The sequence below is a fragment of the Musca autumnalis genome, unplaced genomic scaffold, assembly GCF_047663935.1.
Source record: "Musca autumnalis isolate F117 unplaced genomic scaffold, ASM4766393v1 scaffold_2, whole genome shotgun sequence".
Classification (NCBI taxonomy): domain Eukaryota; kingdom Metazoa; phylum Arthropoda; class Insecta; order Diptera; family Muscidae; genus Musca; species Musca autumnalis.
In genome coordinates, this window is record NW_027411755.1 from 200,569,625 (window position 1) to 200,593,409 (window position 23,785).

At 35.9% G+C, this 23,785-nt stretch overlaps 1 protein-coding gene across 4 annotated transcripts in view; it reads left to right on the top strand.

Moving 5' to 3' along the window:
* The window catches only part of Nos (Nitric oxide synthase), a 437,755-nt gene extending 418,117 nt beyond the window's left edge, over positions 1 to 19,638 (top strand). For all 4 annotated transcript variants that reach the window (XM_073970603.1, XM_073970600.1, XM_073970602.1 and 1 more), the window contains exons 17-18: positions 496 to 562; positions 18,744 to 19,638. In XM_073970603.1, the coding sequence (XP_073826704.1) occupies positions 496 to 562; positions 18,744 to 18,851 (175 nt within the window). In that variant the 3' untranslated portion in view covers positions 18,852 to 19,638. The remainder of the gene's footprint in view (positions 1 to 495; positions 563 to 18,743) is intronic.
* Positions 19,639 to 23,785: the final 4,147 nt, after the last annotated feature.

The window sequence follows — 23,785 nt, forward strand, 5'->3', positions numbered from 1 at the left end:
TTTATCTTAGAAATTTCAGACATTTTACCATTGCTGTTATTTTCCACACAACTGTATATATAGAATTAAGATATTGCAAGTTCTTCGTATTTTTCAATGTACATTAATATAAAAAACCATAAAGTTTATTGTTATTTTTTCTTGCATAAATTTTCTTTCATTGCTTGTAAACATAATAAATTTAAAAAAAAAAATTCTCTTTACTCACCATTATTGCATGTCTTTCTGTATTTCTTTTATTTGTCTTTCATGCTGGCGTATTTGATGTGGGTTTCTGGGTATTGTTGCTGCTGCTGCTACATGCGTGTCGTGTGCCATGTCATGACTTTCGCCAAACAATGTGTTTCTCGCACTGAATGACTGTTTGGCGTGGAATCCTTGTTTGTGGTGTTACTGTAACTCCTGTTTGGTGTTGGTTTACCTTCATCACTTCATGCTGGGCTTGCTGTCGCTAATACTGCTACTTGCTTGTTTGCTTGATGTTCGTTATGGTAGGAAGTGCATTGCCGGAAAAGAACAAAAAACAGAAGCGGAAGTTGAGACATTTTTACTAACGTTACGTGTAAGTATGATCTTGATTTTGAAGTTGATGATGATGCACAACTACTCGCATATGTATGTATGTGGTTGTTGTTAGTGTTACTTGTCTAGTGAATAGCTAGTGGGTAATTGTAACAACATAATACCATGGAATAGTTGGAGAATGCAACATTGTTATGGGTTTATTATGGGAACTACATGTGTATATAGTAGGTATGTGTGTGTGTATGTGATGGAGTAAAGGAGCAATGTTTTCACTTTATTTTCACAATGAAATCACATTCACTAAATGAAGTGAAAATTATATGTGTAAACGATAAGAGAAGTTGTTTTGACATTTGCAGTAGATGCACTGTGGTTTTGAATTTGTTGTTAATGGAAGACTTTCATACTTTTACACAGTGTGTGACCCACTAATATTTTGACGTACTTGAAGTTATTATCTTATTAATAATTGTTTAATATTTTTAGCTGAAACCAGAAACTAAAATATTATGGATTTGTTTAGGAGGATTAATGGATCACTTCGGGAAATCCTACCAAAAGTCGGATCAAAGTTCTGTTCCTTGCTCCTAAAGTAAGGTGCCTCCAAAGATGTTATTGTCAAAAATTGGATAGAATATTTTTGATTATTAAAAATTATTAAATAATTAAATACAATATTCATCCTCTATGACGAAACACCCAGTAACGGAAAGATGTTAGCTTACTCAAGATCTCCAGGAACAGAACAATAAATCTATTCAAATAATACTTTAGAATTCCTTCAGAAATCGTTACAACATCTCTGAATAAAAGATAGGACCTTCTGGTGTTCTATAAGAAGGTCTTCTAGGAGAAACCTTGCGGTCTCCCATGAGAAAACCCTGTGGTCTTCTATGAGAAGACTTTCTGAACATCTACGAGAAGATTATTCTGGTCTTCTATTAGAAGATATTCTGATTTGTTACGATCTTTAGGTATTCTGTGAAAAGACCAAAGTCTATTTAAGACTTTTCAGTCGTCTACGAGAAGTCCTTCTGGACCTTCTAGTCTTCCAGGAGAAAGTCCAATGGCCGTGTGATATTCTATGATGGGACCTTATGGTCTTATTAAATCGGAAGGCGTTCTGGTTTTCTACGAGAACACCTTTTGGTCTATATGGGAAGATCATTCTGTTCTTCTATAAAAAAATTTTTTGGTCTACTATGAAAATACCTTATGGGTTTCTATAAAAATTACCTAATGGCCTTAAATAACCATCCGATTAGTTTATTGACATACCTTCTAGGCTTTTATAGAACAACGTTCTGTATTTCTGGTATAAATGAAGAGTTTCAGGTCTGTAGCAGAACTATCTTGTCTTCCACACGATCTTCTATTCGATGATTTCTGACTTTTTGGAGGAAAATCGATTGATTTTGTATGATGTTCTTGTCGACATTATTTTTTTCTGCAGGAAGACCTTCTGGTATTCTCTACTGTTGGAAGATCTTGTAATTCATATGACCATACGTACAAAGATCTACTGTCTTATATAGAAAGAAAATGAATCTTTCTATTTGGTCTTCTAAAAGGACCATCTGTACTATCCACCTACTACTTCTTTATGGGAACTTCTTTCGGAAGATCTTTTGGTCTTCTGTATAAAGACCTGGAGTCTATCTATTCCAGGTCTTTATACAGAAGACGTATGTACGTACGTATGTTATCTATGGTACAGAAGATGACCTCCGAGGTCATCTATGGTACAGAAGATGGTCTCTGAAGTCATTTGCGGTACAGAAGATGGTCTCTGAAGTTATCTACAATACAGAAGATGACCTTGGAAATCATCTACGGTACAGAAGATGCGATTGAAAGTTACATACTGTACAGAAGATACCACTGAAGAAGATCATCTTTGAAATTATCTACTGTGCAGATTATGACCTCTGAAGCCATATACGGTGGAGAAGACAAACCCTGAAGACGTCTTTGTGCAGAAGATGACTTCTGCAGCCATCTACGGTACAGAAGAAGAGATTTGAAGTCACCTGTTGGAACAAGATATGACTGAAATCAAGTAGTACACAGAAGATTACCTCTGAGATCATTTAGGGTACGGAAGATAATCACTGAAGTCATCTACGGTACCGAAGTTGACTTTATAAGTTATCTACGGTACATAAGATGATCTCTGAAGTCATCTACAGTACAGAAGATGGTCTCTTAAGTCATCTTCGGTACAAAAGTAGACTTCTGAAGTTATCTGCTGAGCAGAAGATGGCCTCTGAAGTATTCTACTCTGCAGAAAATGACCTTTGAAACCATCCACGGTACAAGAGATGACCTCTGAAATCATCTACAGAACAGAAGGTGAGGTTAGAAATCATCTACAGTACAAAAGATGACATCTGAAGTCATCTACGGTACAGAATATGAGATATGAAGTCAACTATTGTACAGAAGATACCGCTAAAACCATATAGGATGCAGGAGATGATTATGACCTCTGAAGCCATCTACGGTACAGAAGGTGAGATTTGAAGTCACCTGTTGAACAGAATATAACACTGAAACCAAGTAGGGTAGAAGATGACCTCTGAAATAATTTACGGCACAGAAGGTAAGATTTGATGCCATCTACAGTAAAGAGGGTGACATCTGAAATCAGAATATGAATTCTGAACTCATCTGCAATACTACAGATGACCTCTGAACTCATCTACGATACGTCAGATGACCTCTGAAGTAACCTACTGTGCAGAAGATGACCTCTGAAGTCATCTACGGAGCAGAAGGTGAGACTTGAAGTGAACTACTGTACAGAAGATACCACTGAAACCATACAGGATGCAGAAGGGGATCTCTAAAATCATCTACTGTGCAGATTATGACCTCTGAAGCCATCTACGGTACAGAAGACCTCTGACGTCTCCTACGGTAAAAAAGATGGTCACTGAAACCATATACAATACAGAAGATGATCTCTGAATACATATATTGATGATGACTTCTGCAGCCATCTAGGGTACAGCAGATGAACTATGAAGCCATCTACGGTACACAAGATGACACTCAAACCAAGTAGCACACAGAAGATGATACCATTTACGGTACGGAAGATAATCTCTGAAGTCATCTACGGTACAGAAGTTGACTTCTGAAGTTGTCTGCGGTACAGAAGATGAAGTCATCTACTGAGGAGAAGATGACCTCTGAAGTTTTCTACTGTGCAGAAAATGACCTTTGAAATCATCTACGGAACAGAAGGTGAGATGAGAAGTCATCTACAGCCCAAAGGAGACCTTTGAAGTCATCTACGGTACAGAAAATGTGATTTGAAGTCAACTATTGTACAGATGATACCACTGAAACCATGTAGGATGCATAAGATGATTATGACCTATGAAGCCATCTACGGTACAGAAGATGAGATTTGAAGTCACCTGTTGGACAGAATATAACACTGAAACCAAGTAGGGCAGAATATGACCTCTGAAATAATTTACGGCACAGAAGGTAAGATTTGAAGCCATATACATCTGAAATCAGAAGATGACTTCTGAACTCATCTACGATATGGCAGATGACCTCTGAAATAATCTACGGTACAGAAGAAGATCTCTGAAGTCACATACTGAGCAGAAGATTACCTCTGAAGTCATCTACGGTACAGAAGATGATCTCTGAAATCATCTACTGTGCAGAAGATGACCTTTGAAACCATTTAAGGTGCCGGAGATGACCTCCGAAATCATCTACGGAGCAGAAGGTGAGATTAGAAGTCATCTACAGTACAAACGATGACCTCTGAATTCATCTACTGTACGGAAGATGAGATTTGAAGTCACCTATTGTACAGAAGATACCACTGCAGAAGGTGATCTCTTAAATCATCTACTGTGCAGATTATGACCTCTGAAGCCATCTACGGTATAGAAGATGACCTCTGATGACTTCAGAGTACAGAAGATGACCACCGAAACCATCTACAATACAGGAGATGATCTCTGAATACATAGATTTTGCAGAAGATGACTTCTGCAGCCATCTACGGTACAGAAGATGAACTATGAAGCCATCTACGGTACAGAAGATGAGATTTGAAGTCAGCTGTTGGACACAAGATGACACTGAAACCAAGTAGGACACAGAAAATGAGATCATTTACGGTACGGAAGATAATATCTGAAGTCATCTACGGTACCGAAGTTGACTTCAGAAGTTATCTGCGGTACAGAAGATGATCTTTGTAGTCATCTACAGTACTGAAAATGGCCTCTGAAGTCATCTACGGTACAGAAGTTATCTGCGGTACAGAAGATGAAGTTATTTACTGTGCAGAAAATGACCCTGAAATCATCTAAAGTACAAAAGATGACCTCTGAAATCAGAAGATGGCTTCTTAACTCATCTACGATACTGCAGATGACCTTTGAAATCATCTACGGTAAAGAAGATGATCTCTGAAGTCATCTACGATACGGCAGATGACCTTTGAAATCATCTACGGTATAGAAGAAGATCTCTATTGTGCAGAAGATGACTTCTGCAGCTATCTATGGTACAGAAGATGACATGAAGCCATATACGTTACAGAAGATGAGATTTGAAGTCACCTGTTGGACAGAAGATGACACCGAAACCAAGTAGGGCAGAAGATGACCTCTGAAATAATTTACGGTACTGAAGGTGAGATTTGTAGCCATCTACAGTAGAGAAGATAACATCTGAAATCAGAAGATGACTTCTGAACTCATCAACGATACGGCAGATGAACTCTGAAATCATCTACAGAACAGAAGGTGAGATTAGAAGTCATCTACAGTACAAAAGATAACCTCTGAAGTCATCTACTGTACAGAAGATGAGATTTAAAGTCGTCTATTATACAGAAGATACCACTGAAACCATATTTGAGGCAGAATTATGACCTTTGAAGCCATCTACGGTACATAAGATGAGTTCTGAAGTCATATACGGTCCAGAAGATGATCACTGAAACCATCTACAATACAGACGATGATCTCTGAAGACATCTATGGTGCAGAAGACGACTTCTGCAGCCATCTACGGTAAAGAAGATGGCATCTGGAATCATTTACGGTACGGAAGGTGAGATTTGAAGTCATCTACGGTACAGAAGCTGACTTCTAAAGTTATCAGAGGTACAGAAGATGATCTCCAAAGTCAGAAGATGACCTCTGAGCTCATCTACGTTACAGAAGATGGCCTCTGTGAAGTAGTCTGCGGTACATAAGAAGATCTCTGAGGTCATCTACAGTACAGAAGGTGACCTTTGAAATCATCTGCGGTAGAGAAAATGACCTCTGAGGTCATCTACGGTACATAAGTTGACTTCAGAAGATATCGGTACAAAAGATGATGTCTGAAGTCATCTACAGTACAGAAGATGACTTCTGAAGTCATATACGGTACATAAGATGACCTCCAAGCTCATTTACGGTACAGAAGATGACCTCTGAAGCGATCTGTGGCACAGAAGATGATCTCGGAAGTCATCTATGGTACAGAAGTTGAACTCTGAAGTTATCTGCAGTACAGAATATGATTTCTGAAGCCATCTACAGTACAGTATTGAAAATGGCCTCTGACCTCTTCTCCGGTACAAAAGTTTACCTTTGAAGCATTCCACTGCCCAGAAGATCAGCGTTGATCTACTGTGAAGAAGACTCAGTCGCCATCTACGGTACATGAGTAGATTTCTGAAATCATCTAGGGTACAAAAGATTACCTTCGAAGCCATCTACGGTAAAGGAGATAATGTCTGAAGTCATCTACGGTCAGAAGATGACCTCCGAAGTAGAGCTGGCAAACTATCGACATTTCCAACATTAGATATTTTAGATATTTCATTTAAAAAATCGATTGCTATCGATATTATTGTTAATTTGTCATCACCATTACTTTGGAAATGAAAATGGCGGAAATGTCTATTTTTTTTTTTTTTTGATATTTTGCACAAGTAGTTCACAGAAGTATAAAGGAGAAAAAAAAACAATTACTTTCATATAATAAAAATACACAAAAATACAGTTAACATTTCCAAACAATTTGTACATGTTAATACGGACTTACTTTCTCACATCAATAACAGAAGGAAAAAGTCGTGAAATTCCTTTTTGTTTCAATAAATTTTAGGTTAGGGTTTTTTAATCCGATAATATGGTGGGCAAAACTATCAATCGATATTGAGTTTTTAAAAAAATAATCCATATTATCGATAGTGCCATCGATTTTTTGCCAGCTCTACTCCGAAATCATCTGCGGTACAGAAGATGGCAACTGAAGTTATATGTTGTACAGAAGAGTACCTCTGAAGCGTTCAACTGCCCCGAAAAATTTGCTTTGAAGTCATCTTCTGCAAAGAAGATGACCACTGAAACCATCTACGGTACAGAAGATGATCTATGAAGTCATATACGAGTACTGTGCAGAAGATGAGATAAATGGCCTCAGGCATTTACAGTACAGAAGATGATCTCTGAATTCCTTTACGGTACAAAAAACCTTCTCGCCAAATTGTCTTCGAATGTCTTGACGAGGTATTCCAATTAAATTAGCTGGTAACTAATTGTAAATCAATTAAGCTATATATGGCATTTTAAGGTCTCTGAAGACAGAAATCCTACTAGCAAACATTTTTCATTATCGGTCTATATATGATTATAGCTCCAATACGAATGCATAGTAAAATTTGTGCTAATTTATGTACCCAGGCCTTTAGGCTAACGAGGGTATATATTCTGTGAGATATCAAAAATGTATCTCATCGACAAAATGGATTTTGCCCCTTTCGGTCTCGAATGGATCAACCGATTTGATCCAAACTTTACAGGTCGTAATATTTTGTCCAAACTTAGATCAGGTTCAAACATCGGTCATATTATGAACAGTTTAAGGACATGTCTCGAATTCGTTCTTCGTTCTTCTCACAAAAGTTCAACATATTCGCTTGAGTGCAGTTTCAGGGCCGTTTGAGAATTTGAAATATTTGTAGAATATTGTGTAATAAGGTTTTACATCGGCATATTCATGCTTTCTGACATATTGACCCAAAATCTCCAAAAATCCTCCGCCGACCAACTAAAATGACTTAACCTATCGCTAAGAGACACATTTAAACCACTGTGATTTAGTTCTGTTTTAACTTTAAACGTAATATATTTGTGTTTTATTCACGCATTGTTGCATACTTTTAGGAATGCAATATAAAAACATATAAATCTCATGTTTGTGGGTGTTTGGGCCAATAACTTTAGTGTTGAAAGCGATGTGCCAGGTTGAAACCATTATTGTTGTTTAAAAAAAAATAAGTTTTCCTTTGAAAATACGACCAAAAACCAAAATTTGTTTCTTACTATTGGCAAAGATGTTTGGTCCAGTTTAAAGAATTTAACCATATACTGGCATACAATAGAAGTGAATTGTAATAAGACGATTCTGATGATTGTAACCAAGATCAGTTTAACAGGCATAAACACAAGTCTATTTTGGCCGAAAATGTCAAAAGATGTCAAAATGCTTCTTTACGTTTTCATACCATTTATACACAATAACAAAAAAATTGACAGATTGAAACCACGAGGCTGGCGTTTTACGCCAGCTTATAATTTCATTATGATTGGATAAAAAAAGATGAGCTCAAATTGCGGAGACCTAAGTTTTTATTTAAAGCCTATAATCACAGAAATATTTGGACCTTTTTCCTGACATCTGTAGTGTTCTATGGATATGTGGCCATAAAGCCCCTATACAATGATACCTTCAGATTTCAGGTATCGTGTTTTGTAGACTCTGCAATATCGTAGAATTGAAATTAAATCATCAAATCGGTTGGCACCGCTACGTGGGGACTATACTCAAACGAGCATGTGCGATGTAATCGGGCAAACGTAAATATCAGAAACGACTACGCATTGTGATATAGCTCCCATGCAACGAAATATGAGCTAGGTGTTGGATTGACGGAAAATCTGATCTCCATTTACAGATGAGAGAATTGTCCCAATTCGTATAAAAGCAAATTTCTTTAATATCAGTCTAATCCACCGAAGTGAAATATGAACAGACCAAGAATATATTCTACGAGTGTCTAGACTCTAGAGCACACGGTTACCGCTGGTTACGAAGTTTTTCGGCAATTCACATACACACGACAAAAGAGAGCAAATGGTTTGTTTTGCTTTTGTTTGTTACTAACACACAGAGCTCCGAAATACTCGCTCGAATTCTCCTCGCGAGTGAAACTCGAGCGAATTCAAGCGGGAGGAGTACTCGCGCGAATAGAAAAATAAATCGAGTATACTCTATTTTTACTCGTCTGTCGCGAAGCATATTTCAGACTAGCTCGATTTTACTCGCGAGTGAAAAGTGTTTGCGAGTACGAGTACTTCAAGTGTACGAGTTTTGCAAAAAAACGAGTGGGAGTGAAAATACTCGAAATTGAGTACGAGTTTACTCGATGGGTGATCGGAAGGGTTGTGGAAGTCGACATTCCTTGTCCCCATAATTTGGAAGCGCAGTGGCAAACTGCCGCAAAATCTATACTTGGGTACCAAAAACCGCCACCTAAAAATCTATGGTACGATCAGGAGTGTCGTAAACGCGGCATACAGATGAATCCTGTATTCAGTAGCAACACGAAGCGCGAAGGAAAATATTCGGGGGAGGATCAGAGAGTAGAAGTCTATTTTCAGGAGAAAGAGGAAAGAATAAGAAAAACGTAAGCGTGAGAAACTTGGGATGTTCAGGGGTAAGAATGAAGTCCGAAATTTTTACCAGAGTGCAAAACACCAGACTAAAGCGTATAATGCAGGCACATTCTCCTACAAAGATAATGAAGGGAATTTGGTAACTGATACAGATAGTGTTCTGAGTATATGCGAACTGCTTTTAATCAAGCTTTTGGTATCGAATATGGGCGGCCCACCCAGTCATAGTGAAGTCACGACAGCAATTAATTGATGAAGAACAATAAAAATAAAGTAGTAGTAGCTGATGGGTTGCCTACCGATCTGTTCAAGACTGGTGGCAACATATTGATAAGGAGTATGTATCAGTATATTAACAATATTTGCCTGCTATTCCTCGTGCAAAAGAAAGGAGACACGACGGTTTGTGTCAACTACTGAGTTATAAAACTCCTACCCATCGTAACCAGGGTTTCGGAGTCGAGCCATTTTTCCTTCGACTCCGACTCCGACTCCAGGCCAGTTTTTTGTCACGACTCCGACTCCGGAGTCGACTCCGAGGGTAATTTCCTATACCACTAAAAATTAATAAAATTTGCTAAATTTTTCAACTTTTCCTATACTAGGACCCTATATGCTTATCTGTTCTTTTCTCTAAGACAATTTGTAATGCAATGCGATGTAAAATTGATGTTCCGTATTGAATCAAAAATAACAACAACAACAGAAAGAATTTATAAAGTTTCAGTAGATTTTGCCGAAATATATGTACGAGTATACCCTCCGATTATCAATTTAAAACAAAAACAAGTAGAACTGACGAGTTTGATTAACATAGACATAAAGTTGCTCAAAACTCAAAATATGAAAATCTTTTTTTTATGAAAAAATGTTGATAAACGGCAACCAGACTCTTTTCTACATTTGCTATAACCATCCTCGACTTTGTAAGATTAACCAATCCCATGCAGCAGTCGATTGAACTCAGCCTTACTGAAAACAAAAAGTAAATTTTCGAAAACTAACTAAATTAGGTGAACATTAAAATGACATTATTTTCGCGAAAACTAATATTTTTCAAGATTTATTGTTTTTGTACAGTCTCCGAACAAGATTAGCATTTAAAATTTTTAGATTGATTTTACATCTTTGCTCTTTAATAATGGTAATACATATCCTCTTTATGAAAATTGTTTATGATCATTTTTAAGATTACTACAATTTCAATAGTGAAAAAGTCTATTTCCCCGTCGTTTCCCGACCATAGTTTCTTCTAATGTTTTATGCGATTGAGCCTCAAATATCAGATTCAATCATAAACAAGTAAAAAAGCATTAAGTTCGGCCGGGCCGAACTTTTCATACCCTCCACCATAAAATATTCTGAACTAAAATGGAATAATTAGTTTTCATTCCTGTTCCCAACATTAAGTGGGTACGTTAATATGTCAGATAATGTACATAAAATGCTTCATTCGGGAGACCCTTTTTTATGGTGCCTATATCTAACTATGTATGTTGACAATTTTTGGTGGGCTAGAAATTGGGAGGTACCGTTATATAGGTGGTATAATAAAACATGGGCCTATGTTGACAGTTTTTGAGCCTTTAATGTCAAATAACTCCTAATTCGGTTAAAAATTTTAGCTAGAATCCTCAAAATACCGAAAATCGGTAATATTATAACTAATTCGGTCTAGAAATGTGACTTAAAACGTCAAAATACCTGAAATCGGGCGGTAACGTTATATGGGGGCTATTCCAAAACATGTACCTATGTCCACTAGTTATATAAGTTTATTGACACTTAAGAACCCTAAATGTCAATTTATAGCTAAGTCGGCCTGAAAATGTAGCTAAAAACGTCAAAATACCGTAAATCGGGGGGTACCGTTATATGGGGGCTATACCAAAACGTGGACCTATGTCCACAAATTTTGTCATATAAGTTTATTGAACTTTAAATGTCAAATTATAGCTACATCGGTCTGAAAATGTAGCTAAAAACGTCCAAATACCGTAAATCGGGGGTTTTATGGGGGCTATACCAAAACGTGGACCTATGTCCACAACTTTTGTTATATAAGTTTATTGATACTTAAGAACCCTAAATGTCAAATTATAGCTACATCGGTCCGAAAATGTAGCTAAAAACGTCAAAATACCGCAAATCGGGGGATACCGTTATATGGGGGCTATACCAAAACTTGCACCGATATAGCCCATCTTCGAACTTGATCTTCCGACGGCTAAAAAAATGGTATTCCCCAATTTTCAGCGAAATCGGTCAACAAATGCGACCTGTATGTTGCGAACGGACGGACGGACATGCATAAATCGACTCAGAAAGTGATTCTATGTATATCCCTAGAAGGAACTATGGGTCTATCTCGCTTCCTTTTGTATGTTACATACAAATGCACTAACACATAATACCCCTTACCACATAGTGGTGTAGGGTATAAAAATTGCGCATATTTGCGCCATTCCGAAAAAATCTAATTTTTCTCAACTAAAATATGAAATATTTTTATATGGAATTGAAAGGTTTACTCACACTAAATTTTGCTCCGCGTTATAACCGGGGCTCTAATTTATCAAACTAAACCAACACCTATCAAATATGTTTGCATTATTCAGAAACATTCACTGCTTTTCTCATGTGAATTGAGAAAAATTAAATTTAAGTAAATTTCAAAAAATAAAATTTGGAATGAAATATATGTATAAGGGACTATATATACATCTGTACTGATTTGTTTAAAAATTGGCTCAATGTTTTTTAAGGCTAGTTCAGGTTGCATGTGTCAAATTTCAGTGATTTTGGTGCATTTTTATCTCATATCAGATGCGAATATATATGGAAGCTGCATCCAAATCTGGACCGATTTTCGTTATTTTCTATAGGATTAATCCTTGTGCAGAAGATATGCTTTGTGCAAAATATTATATCAATCGAAGTATAAATGAGCTTTCTAGGACTTTTGATCAACTTTTAACACAAATTTCCCCTTTGTGGGACGGGTCACATATCTTTTTCGTTTTATTTTGTCGAAATATGAAGATGGGTATGCCAACAGTAATTTGTTACTTACAGATTTTACGAAAGCGAAATTTTGACTTCTACAGCTCCCTTTTTTTAATGCATATTTTTTAATTCGTTTCGCTTAAATACACGATTATTATGTTCTTAATGATACCACAAAAACATATGCTGATCGGTTTATTCGTTTTCGAGCTTCAGTGGTCACCGCAAACTGCTTTAGTAAAAACAGTGTTGCGTAGGTGGCAATTTGTCAGAAAAGTGTGCAATATTTTTCAAAAAAAAAAAAAAAAAAAAAAAAAAAATCTGAAAGTAGCTCAAGGTATTATAAATCAGATGAAAACAATATCTTTTGGAAAAAAATTGGTAGATTACTTGTAAAAATTCATGAAAAATTTCATTTTTCGTGCACAATAAGTGACCATAACCCCTTAATTGTGGACAAAATAAACTTATAATACTTTTTCCACATTATATTGTGAAGTATAAATATGTGAGATCTAAAACTAGTATTCCAGAGTGTATATAAGTTTTGTCATAAATGTGATGGTATATTAAGAAATCGATTCATATTGAAAGATGCAATTATAATTCTTTTGTCATGGAACATTACTAAATATAATAAATCCTTTGCTTACAAGTTTACTCATAGATTTCCTATAAAATGAATAAACGATTTATCAAAATGTTAATAAAGTTAATCTCTCTATCATAAAAAAATAAAAACTCTTTTGTTAAATGTAGAAAAAAACATTTTGCCCGGAGTCGGAGTCGAGCTTTTTTTCACGACTCCAGACTCCGACTCCGACTCCAGCAAAATTTGCTAGACTCCGACTCCAGACTCCGACTCCGACTCCGCAGCCCTGATCGTAACCTATTACCAACCCAGCGAAAAGTTTGCCTCCAAAGAGGCAGTTAAATGATATGTACAAGTGATTTGGAAGTGCATCAAATTATGCATTTTCACTCATGATTTTTACAAGGGAGTGACCCCGGAAAGAGGCACTCCATTGCACCGCATTTTAACTGACCCTTTGGCATTGCATTTTAACTGAACCTTTGGCACTGCATTTTAACTGACCCTTTGGCATTGCATTTTAACTGACCTTTTGGGGTAGAATAGGAGGCAGTCCAGAGCACGTGTTTTGAATAACAAAATAAAATGCATTTATTATTTGTGTAAAACAAAAATATTAATAACTTTATTAAATTAACACAAATTATGAAAATTCTCTATTGAATTCAATCGCAAACATGTGTGTTTCCTCCGCTCTTCATATAATCCAAGCTTAAGTGCTTTTGCTTCATCTGCTAAATGGGTTTGATATTGTCTTCATATCACCAGTTAAGATTTCGACATGTACTCCAACAGCACTCCATTGGGAAATTTTCTTCTCGTGAGTTACCGGAAAAATGTTCACAAAATAAATATTATTTCGTTTGTATTAACAAATGTTTGGAAATGTTAACACGATTATCTCTTTTTGGACTGCTGACTGTAGAGATGTACAAACTGATTTATGTACATGTAGGGATCTCTAACAACTGCTAATAAAATGTAGTGAACGGAGTGCCTTTTTCACGACTCCGTTTGAACTGCATCCGGATGCTGTTAAATTGTGAGGAATTGGAGTGCCTTTTTCACGACTCCGTTGAACTGCCTCGGGATGTTATTAAAATGTGACAAATGGATGTGATTCTTTGGATTGCATCCAAATGCGGTTAAAATGTGAGGAATGGAGTGCCTTTTTCACGATTCCGTTTGAATTGCATAAAAACATGCCGTGAAGGAACTAGTCTACATTGCACTACTTCCAATTTATTTTGCTGGGAAATAATGCCGACAAAAATTACTATTTCTATTACTCCTTACTAAGTTTTGAGTACGGTGGCACAGAGCGTGTGTGTCCGACTACAAATTTTAGGGTTGTGTGTTCAACGCTCACCGTCGCCACTCGGACTTTTTGTTGTGTGTAGTGTGTTCGGCTACAAATCAAAAGTTCACATGATCAAATCCAGCAGAGACCAAAATAAAATAAAAATATGTGTTGAAATTGAAAACAAATTCCACCTCAACTGTTCTAAAATAGATTTTTTAGCTTATTTTTCAACTTCAAGTGGTCATAGAATAACTAGTAATTCAGTGCAACATGCCCTTGTTTAAATCAGGGTTTCGGAGCCGGAGTCCGAGTCTACGAGACGGAGTCGAGCAAATTTGCAAAATTTTTCCTACATTTATTAACACACAGATTGTTTTATTCTTATATGAGAAATAATTTGAATAAAAAATTTTGTTGGCCCGTTTATTCATATTATATGATAAATATAATTTAAAAAAATTAAGTTACAGTAGCTTCAATATGTATATTCTTCATGACCATCAAATAACACGCTTGCCATTTAATTTTGTCACCATTTTTAATTTAAATGCAAGCGTTTTATTTGGGATATTTCATCAAATCCTCTTTCGTATTTAAATAATCATCTTCTAAAGAAAGTATCACTTTAATATTTGGTAGATTAGTCGGCTCGGATAATTCCCGAGTTGTCATTTTTTGATCATCAATTTAGTTAGTTTATTGTCCGGCTGGTACAATAATTATAATCTGTGAAATTCAGCAGTTTTTAAGATAAATTCCTAAATAAAACACAAAACACATGATAATAAGTAGACAGCGGAATCCTATGCAAATGCATATATGGTCCATATTTACATTCGGCAATTGTCAGTTTGTCGGTAAGAGAGGGTGTTGAGAGGCAAAGGGTTACCATATACCTCACCTCTCCCTCCTTCAAACTGACAATTGCCGCAAGGAAAATTGCCGAATGTAAATTTGGACTTGGTTAGGATGGTCGTAGAGAAAATCTGATTAGACAGAAACTCGTTTTATCACAAAATAAAACGAATTAGGCCCAGACATTTTTGCATATTTTGCATATTGTACATATTTTGACATATTTGTACATATTTGCATAAAATGAACATATGCAAAAATATATACAAGGATTGTCTAAAAATCCCACCCAAATGGCTGAAATGTGGTATTAAGTCTTCGTTAGGGGTATGAAACTTTACACCTGAAATTTCTCCGCATGGGTCCACGTCTTCATATAGCCCCCATAGAACGGTACCTCCCGATTTCCGATATTTTGAAGGTTGTGGCCTCAACATCACACTTAAATGGCTGACATTTTGTATAAAGTCTTCGTTGGGAGTATAAAACTTTCAACCCTAAATTTGTCAGTATAGGTACACGTCTTCATATAGCCCCCATAGAACGGTACCTCCCGATTTTCGGTATTTTGAAAGTTGTAGCCTCAATATCCCACCGAAATGTCTGAAATTTGGTATTTAGTCTTCGTTGGGGGTATAAAACTTTCCAACTGAAATTTAGGGGTTCACGTCTTCATATAGCCCCCATAGAACGGTACCTCCGGATTTCTGGTATTTTGAAGGTTGTGGCCTGAATATCCCTCCGAAATTGCTTAAATTTGGTATTAAGTCATCCTTGGGGGTATAAAACTTTCCACCTGAAATTTCTCGATATAGGTTCACGTCATCATATAGCCCCCATAGAACAGTACCTCCGGATTTCTGGTATTTATTTGTCCTCAATATCCCGCCGAAATGGCTGAAATATGGTATTAAGTCTTCATTGGGGGTATAAAACTTTCCACCTGAAATTTTTCGGTATAGGTCCACGTTTTCATATAGCCCCCATAGCACGGTACCTCCCGATTTCCGGTATTTTGGAAGTTGTGGCCTCAAATCCCGCCAAAATGGCTGAAATTTGGTAATAAGTCTTCCTTGGGGGTAAACAACATTCCACCTAAAATTTGTCGGTTTAAGTTCAGGTCTTCATATAGCTCCCATACGATATCGATATCTCCCGATTTTCGGTATTTTGAACGTTGAGGCTGTGGTTATACATTTCTCTATTTTATTGACTTGTCTGAAAAGAATCTTAAACAGAAAAATTGTACGTACAAACATTTTTGTACCTATTATTGAAATATTTGTTGCATAAGAAAATATGTAAAATGCATAAATTTTGCATATGCAATATGGGCTCACGGTGTGCCTTAACCAAATTTAAATGGAAGGTGCTTACACCTGGGAAGTTTTTGCAGATTCTGAAACTACAATGCTCATAGATGAGAAATATCAAGAAACAAAAAAAATCGCCGGAGGGATTTTCAAATAAATCGCGATTTAAGTTCACATTTTTAGGGGTTCTTTAAAATGTCTATTTTGGTTCCAAAAATGTGTTTGTTTTGTACAAACATTATAATCCAAATCCAAAAATACCATCTTTTGTTCCGAACATAGAAAACAAAAACAACTTTCGAATTTCCGCAATATTGTAAAAATCGTTAACAATACCGATTGTAGGAACAATCATAATCTAAATTTTTTACAAAACATATTGTCAGCCCTGAAAACCAGATACACTTTCCACACAACTTTGATATAAATATCGCGTATAATATTACGAGCATTGATGAACGCAATACATGGTTTGCTACTTTAGCTGACAACAACGACAAACAAAAAGCCACAAGCATCCACCACAACATAAGGCATAATTAAACAACATAACAAACATGAAAAGGAAAGGAGAATGAAATAAAGAAGAAGAATGAAACAAAACAGAAACAAATAAAAACATACACACAAAAACAAAGATGAAGGCAGCATGTCATACAAACACCACAACTCACCAAAATTGTTTTTTTCAACACGGCATCGAATAGCCAGAGAAGAGAAAAAAATTTCGAAGAAAAGAGAGAAATATTGTTCAGTTGACACAAACTATTTTTGGATTTAACAGAAACGATTGTTGGATTCACAATACTACATAAGGAATCCAACAATATGTTAACAATACATATTTTGCTCCTGGAATATTGTGGGATCAAACATATTTTTTTCTCTGCGTGTAAAGAACCCCTAAAAATGTGAACTTAAATCGCGATTTATTTGAAAATCCCTCCGGCGATTTTTTTTGTTTCTTGATATTTCTCATCTATGAGCATTGTAGTTTCAGAATCTGCAAAAACTTTCCAGGTGTAAGCACCTTCCATTTAAAATTAGTTAAGGCGCACCGTGGGCTTCATTGAAATAATGGTTTTAGACCCCAGGTATGTCTGGACGAAATCCGTTTCAGATAATTTGGAGACCATTTAGCAATGCCCGTCCGTCTGTCTGGCTGAATGGAGCGCACGATAACTCTCGAACGGTTGAACCGATTGAGCCGGTCCACTCCTTCAGGTACCTTCCCCACAAAAATTCAAAAATATGCGCAAGATAACTCTTGAAGGGAGTAACCGATTTGGTCCATAGAAGAAATTTTACAATGTGCAAAGGTAAAATTTCTTCCAGACATAGGTGATGTTCCAATATGGACTGTATCGGTTCACTCATTCTGGTACCTCCCACACAAAATTTCGGAAAAGTTCAGCTTAGGGTCTGTCTTCGAATCGCTTTGATTTTTGTTGTAACAACTTGAATTCACCGTCCTCATTACGACGGTACAAGTTTTATCAGGCCCGAAAGATTCCAAGCAAAATCCAGAAAACCTAAAATATACCTAAACAAGTGACCTTTAATCGCGATTTATTTAAAAATTCCTCCCTTAAAATTAGTTAAGGGAACGGTACATGACGATACAGTCACTGTATTGTCCCAATTTGAACTTATATTTCTCAAAAATGGATAAACTTAGGAAAAAGTCATAAAGGTCAATCTTGTAGAGACTTTTCACTGCTGCATTTTCTTTAGTCCCATTACGATAGGACTTACGTTTTGCAAGCAAAATCCAGAAAATTTAAAAACCGTACAAATATGAACTATTTCTGACCTATATTCGAATAGTTTAAACATTTTTGGCTCTGTATATTGTTTTCACTACCGGTGGCATCCCTACTAATCACACATGTATACCTAGGGAAAGATATAAGTGCTCACTTTTATGTGATTGCACAAATAAGTGTGTGTATGGCATATTTACTTTATACACAAATGCAGGGAACAGAACATTTGTGGTTGTGAGAATGATAGATGTATGAGGTTAAGAACAACAGAAACCTTCGTTGCGCTTTGTTTAACAAATGTTTTATGTAATTTTTTTAAAAGATTTCTTCATTGAAATGTTCTAATGCCATATACAGTTGTGGAATGCCTTTTTGAGCTAGGAATGAAGTAAACCTTAAGAAGAGTGACTTGAGAACAAATTTTATAGATTTTCAGTGGCCATAGAATAATAATTTATTTGGTCCTTTTTAAAATAATGGGTTAGTAGGTTGAATTGTAAGTAGCTACGGCTACCAAAAAGTAATATTCGAACGGGTTGTTTAGTATGCTTGCATAAAATCTAATAATGTACCTTCAGATGGTACACTTCAGTTGCTATTTAAACTTTAAATACAAATTCGCAAAAAAAAACTAATTCTGTCTCTTTTTCTTTTCTTTCTGTTTCGTAGGACGAAAATCGATATCATGAGGATATTTTCGGCATTACTCTAAGGACAGCAGAAATACACACCAAATCGAGGGCCACAGCACGCATACGGATGGCCTCACAACCTTAAGTGCGTGGTGAAAAACAACAAAAGTAAAGGAAACAAGAAAATGGATTTTTTAAGAAAAGAATCACAAAAGTGGAAACAAAACCCCCGCACACAAATACAAATTTTATCAAAAGCAATTTACAAAACTTTCAAAAAGCTAATTTTCGATCAATATATCTAATTGTATGTATGTATTATGTGTAAAATGTAAGACAAGAACAAAAATTAAAAAGCTAAATTAAGTTAAATTTCTTCCTCAAAACAAAAACGAAATGGATCAAAACACAGACTCAAACTCACTGAAAAACTCATCAAAACCCAAGATAAACGAAGCAAAACTTCTTCTATTTTTTAATACTAAGAACGAATGTTACAAATATACAAAACCACGAAACGATTTCACTCTCCCGTAAATAATAAGAAAATACACCAAAAATATACGAAATTATTATCATTGAAAATTATTTTAAATCATATCAAAAGTTACAAAATATTAAAAACAATGAAACAACAAATGATTAAAAATCATAAAACAAAAGAATTTGTTAAATTACTTTTTTGAAATATCTTGTTGTGTAGTTTTTTTCGAAAAAAAGTATAAATTAAAATAAAACAATTATTACTTATTATTCTAGTCTAATTAAAGAAACTCGAAAATTCGATATTTTATCTTACTTTGATAAGTGTTATTTGCCCATTCTTCTCTCACACATTTGAAAAGAATACTCATATCCATAAAAAAAAAACAAAAAAAAGTATTGAAAATGTAAATCAAAATATCTTTAAATAAACGAATTCGAAAAATAAACAAGTTGTTTTTTTTTTTTTTTTTGGAAAAGGATAATGTATGGATATAATGGATATTAGGGTGACGACTTTTCGATGTTTTCACAAAATTATTTTCTGTAGCAGGAATTTTTGCAACAACTTGTATTCGCTGCCCCCACTGTGACGGTGCAACTTGCAAATACCCCTACGGCCATAAGTATATAATGGCTGGTGGGATGACAACTTTCGTTCCCAACTATGCATATCGTAATATGTCTGCAAAACTTAGACAAAGTTCGAAAATGTACAAAAATATTCGCTAACATGGTACTCGTGATATCTCATAAACGGAGTAACAAATTTGTTCCAAATTTTGGATCTCTAATTGTTTGCCCAAACTTAGCATAAGTAGGAAAATGTTCCGTTCGGGAGTAACCAATTTGTTCCAAATTTTGGATCTCAATTTTTTTGTCCAAACTTAGTTTAAATTGGAAAATGTGTCATTTCGTTCAAGTTCACATTTTTGTTTATGTGCAGTTTAAGGCCTGCTCGAGGATCCTATTTACATTGATATTGTGTTTTTCGCGGGCAATTCTATGCTGTCGCGGATAATTCTATGCTGTCCCAAAGCTCTAAATTATACGCGATATCTATCGAAAGGAATGACTCCGAAAATAAGACCCACTTCCAAAATGGATTACATCTGTCCATTCCTTCAGGTACCTCCTCCACAACACTTTTGAGCTTTAATCCGAATCAATATTTTTGTCGGCAAATACAAAAAATAGGGAAAACAATTAAACAACATACCCTCAGCGTATGTGAATTGAAACTTTCTTCTACGGACAGATCGAATGTATTTTAGGATCTTTTCAGAATTTTGTGGCCCTTTTTGGACATTTGAACTTACCGACAAATGTAGATTTGGAGGAAGTACTTGAAGGAATGGACCGACATAGTCCATTATGGAAGTGCATCTTATTTTGGGAGTTATCTCCTTTCGATTGATATCGCGCCCACAAGTCATTTCAGTGGGTCATTGTATAACTGTTGGACCAGTATGCCAGGAAGCATAGACTTGTCCACGGTCCTGTAAGCAGGACCACACGAACATCATAGGTATACATTTCCAAAGGATCTTCGGGCAGAACCGAAACAGCACTTAGACACATATGTTGAACTTTTGTGGGGGAGGTTCCCTGAAGAGAGGACCGACATGGGCCATTTTAGAAGTTAAACTAAATTTGGACAAATATTAAGGCACTCAAAGTTCTGAGATGTTGTGCACCACCTTGTGAATATACATAGAATCACTTTCTGAGTCGATTTACCCATGTCCGTCTGTCCATGTATTTTTGTAAACAAAGTACAGGTCGCATTTATTGTCCGATTTGCATGAAAATTGGGGAAGATAGTTTTTTTGGCCAAAGGACGAACGCTATTTATTTTGGTAAAAATCGGTTCAGATTTGGGTATGGTCCTCATATATATTTTCGTCCGATTTTAGGCATTTGGTGCACGAAATACGCTATATATGTCCGATTTCAATAAAATTTGGAATGTTTGCCGGGATTTGGCCTAGAAATAAGTGTGCCAAATTATATCGAAATCGGTTCAGATTTAGATATAGCTCTCATATATATTTTAGGCAGATTTGAGGTATATGATGCACGAAACACGCTATATTTGTCCGATTTTGATGAAATTTGGACTATGTGACGGAATTTGGTCTACAAATAAAAGTGAAAAATTGTATCGAAATCTGTTCTGATTTGGATTTAGCTCCCATATATATTTTACATATTCACATTGGTGTATGGTATTATATGGTCGGTCCGCCCGACTTTTTAAGTATTGGGGGAAGTACCGAAAGTTGTGATCCGGTATTGCTCATCTTCGAACTGAAACATAGTTTGGGCTAAATATGACGAAGACCAAATTTTGGACCAAATCGGTTGATCAGGTGCCATAGGGCTTTTACACCTTTCGGGCTGTTTTCTCAAGAAGTATGGCCGTGCCCCTTAAAAAACATCTACCGTTGTAATTGAGGCAGCGAAAGCCATTTGTTTCAACAAAAATCAAAGTGATTCGAGAGCAAGTCTTATAGTGAATTTATCCGAAGTTTTGTATGGGAGGTACCCGAAGGAGTGAACTATAGGGTCCATATCTGAACCTGATCTATATCTGGTAGATATTTTAGGATGTGTAAAGTATGGACCAAATCGGTCTCTACCTTCGTGAGTTATCGTGAGCACAATATTTCCGAACATTTTTGAGCTTTTGGGGGGGGAGGGGAGGTACCTGATGGAGTGGACGAACTTAAACTAAGTTTGAACAAAATATTATTCGTTCGAGAAATATCTTGCGCTCCAACCACTACACACGATGTCATAGGGTTTTTTTGCACCTTTCCACAGTGGATCCACCCATTGGCCAAAAATTAAAAAATGAATGTCAAAATTTTGGTACAACATCTGGCAACTCTGACAGCTATGACATGGACCTTTTTAAAAATATATTAGTTTTTGTTTCATTCGATCGCGATCTTCTTAAAAATAGCTTCAAAAGTAGGAACATTTGACTAATATTTTTTGTTGTGAGTACAACCTATATTTTAAGTGCAAGTAAATATATTTAAAATATCGCGAAAATAATAAGAATAGCAAAATATTAAAATGGATTTTGAAAGGGGGAGGTAATAGCTTAATTTTCATTAAAAAATAGTGTTTTAGCGTGTTATGGAATTCTAGTTAGCTGCATATTTTCTTAGTATATTTTGTAATGCCAATTCGATCATATACTTAAATTTTACCTAAGGTTTTAGTCATGATGCCCACCAGTGCCCACCTCGGGAATAATTTTCCAAAGTTGGTCATGGGTTTAAGATTATTCAGTATTAAAATCAGCTGCCATCTAGTGCCAGACTATAAATGGTGGGTCGCTGACTAAAGCTTCCCTAGAATAGGGTTTTTATGGATATATTGGCGTATAACTCTGTTATCTGACCACGTACATTAACATAATTGGCATCAGTGGCAAGATGAAGAAATCTGCTTCCAAATTTTTCTTACGTTTGCTGTACGTTCCTTCCAGGAAGAACGCTATAAGATCTATATTAAAAATTTTACCAATTTTCAGACAAAAATTTTGATTTTTTTTAATCCGTTAAATTGTTTGGATTTTATGTTGTTTTGGAGATTGTTTTGTGTCCCCAAGACTATTTTTGCACCATAAGATAATCGGGACATTTGTTCATGTCATTTTGTATTAACCTCATAAAAAAGTTCTTACCGTATACCCCCTCCAGAGGAGAAAGGGGGGAGAATGTTACTCTCGTGGTTTCTTAAAACACTCTTGGCAGCAGCACAAAGCTGTAACCGGCGCATTGGCTTGATTTTTACACTCTAAATATTTTTGGCCACTTTCTCCATACACGTGCATCCACAGTGCTTTCAGGCTATTTTCTCAGGAATTATGAACTTGCCCCTAATGAAACTTGTACCGTCGTAAGGAGGGCAGTGAATACAAATTGTTACAACAAAAATCAAATCGATTTGAGAGTAGGTCTTTAACTGAACTTTTCCAATTTATGTGTGGGAGGTGCCAGAAGGAGTGGATCGATCGAGTCCATATTGGAACCTCATCTAAGTCTGGTAGACATTTCACGATATGCAAAGTATGGACCAAATCGATTACTTCTTTTAAGAGTTATCGTGCGCAAAAATGTTCCGAACATTTTCGGATTTGTGTGGGGGAGGTACCGAAGGAGTGGGCCGATATAAGCCATCTTCGACCTTAAACTAAGTTTGGGCAAACTATTTCGAAAACCAAATTTGGACCGACAGACAGACGGACGGACATGGCTAAATCAACTCCAAATTGTCTGAAACAGATTTTGTCCAAACATACCTGGGGACTAAAATCATTATTTCGATTTTTTGTCCGTATGAAAGTGTATATGAGGAAAAGTCAAAATTTTTTAATATTCCATTTGAAAAAAATTAAATTTTTTTGAAGGTACATGAAAGATTTTTGGTACGTGAATTGAGAAAAAATTACCATTCTGAACTAAGTTCGAGATACTAATTTTGGTTATTGCGCGCAAAAGTAATGGCGGTTTCAATTCTGATTATAAGAAACAGTGTTATTTTTGGCTTCCTACATACTATATGTTTACTGAGGTCCCA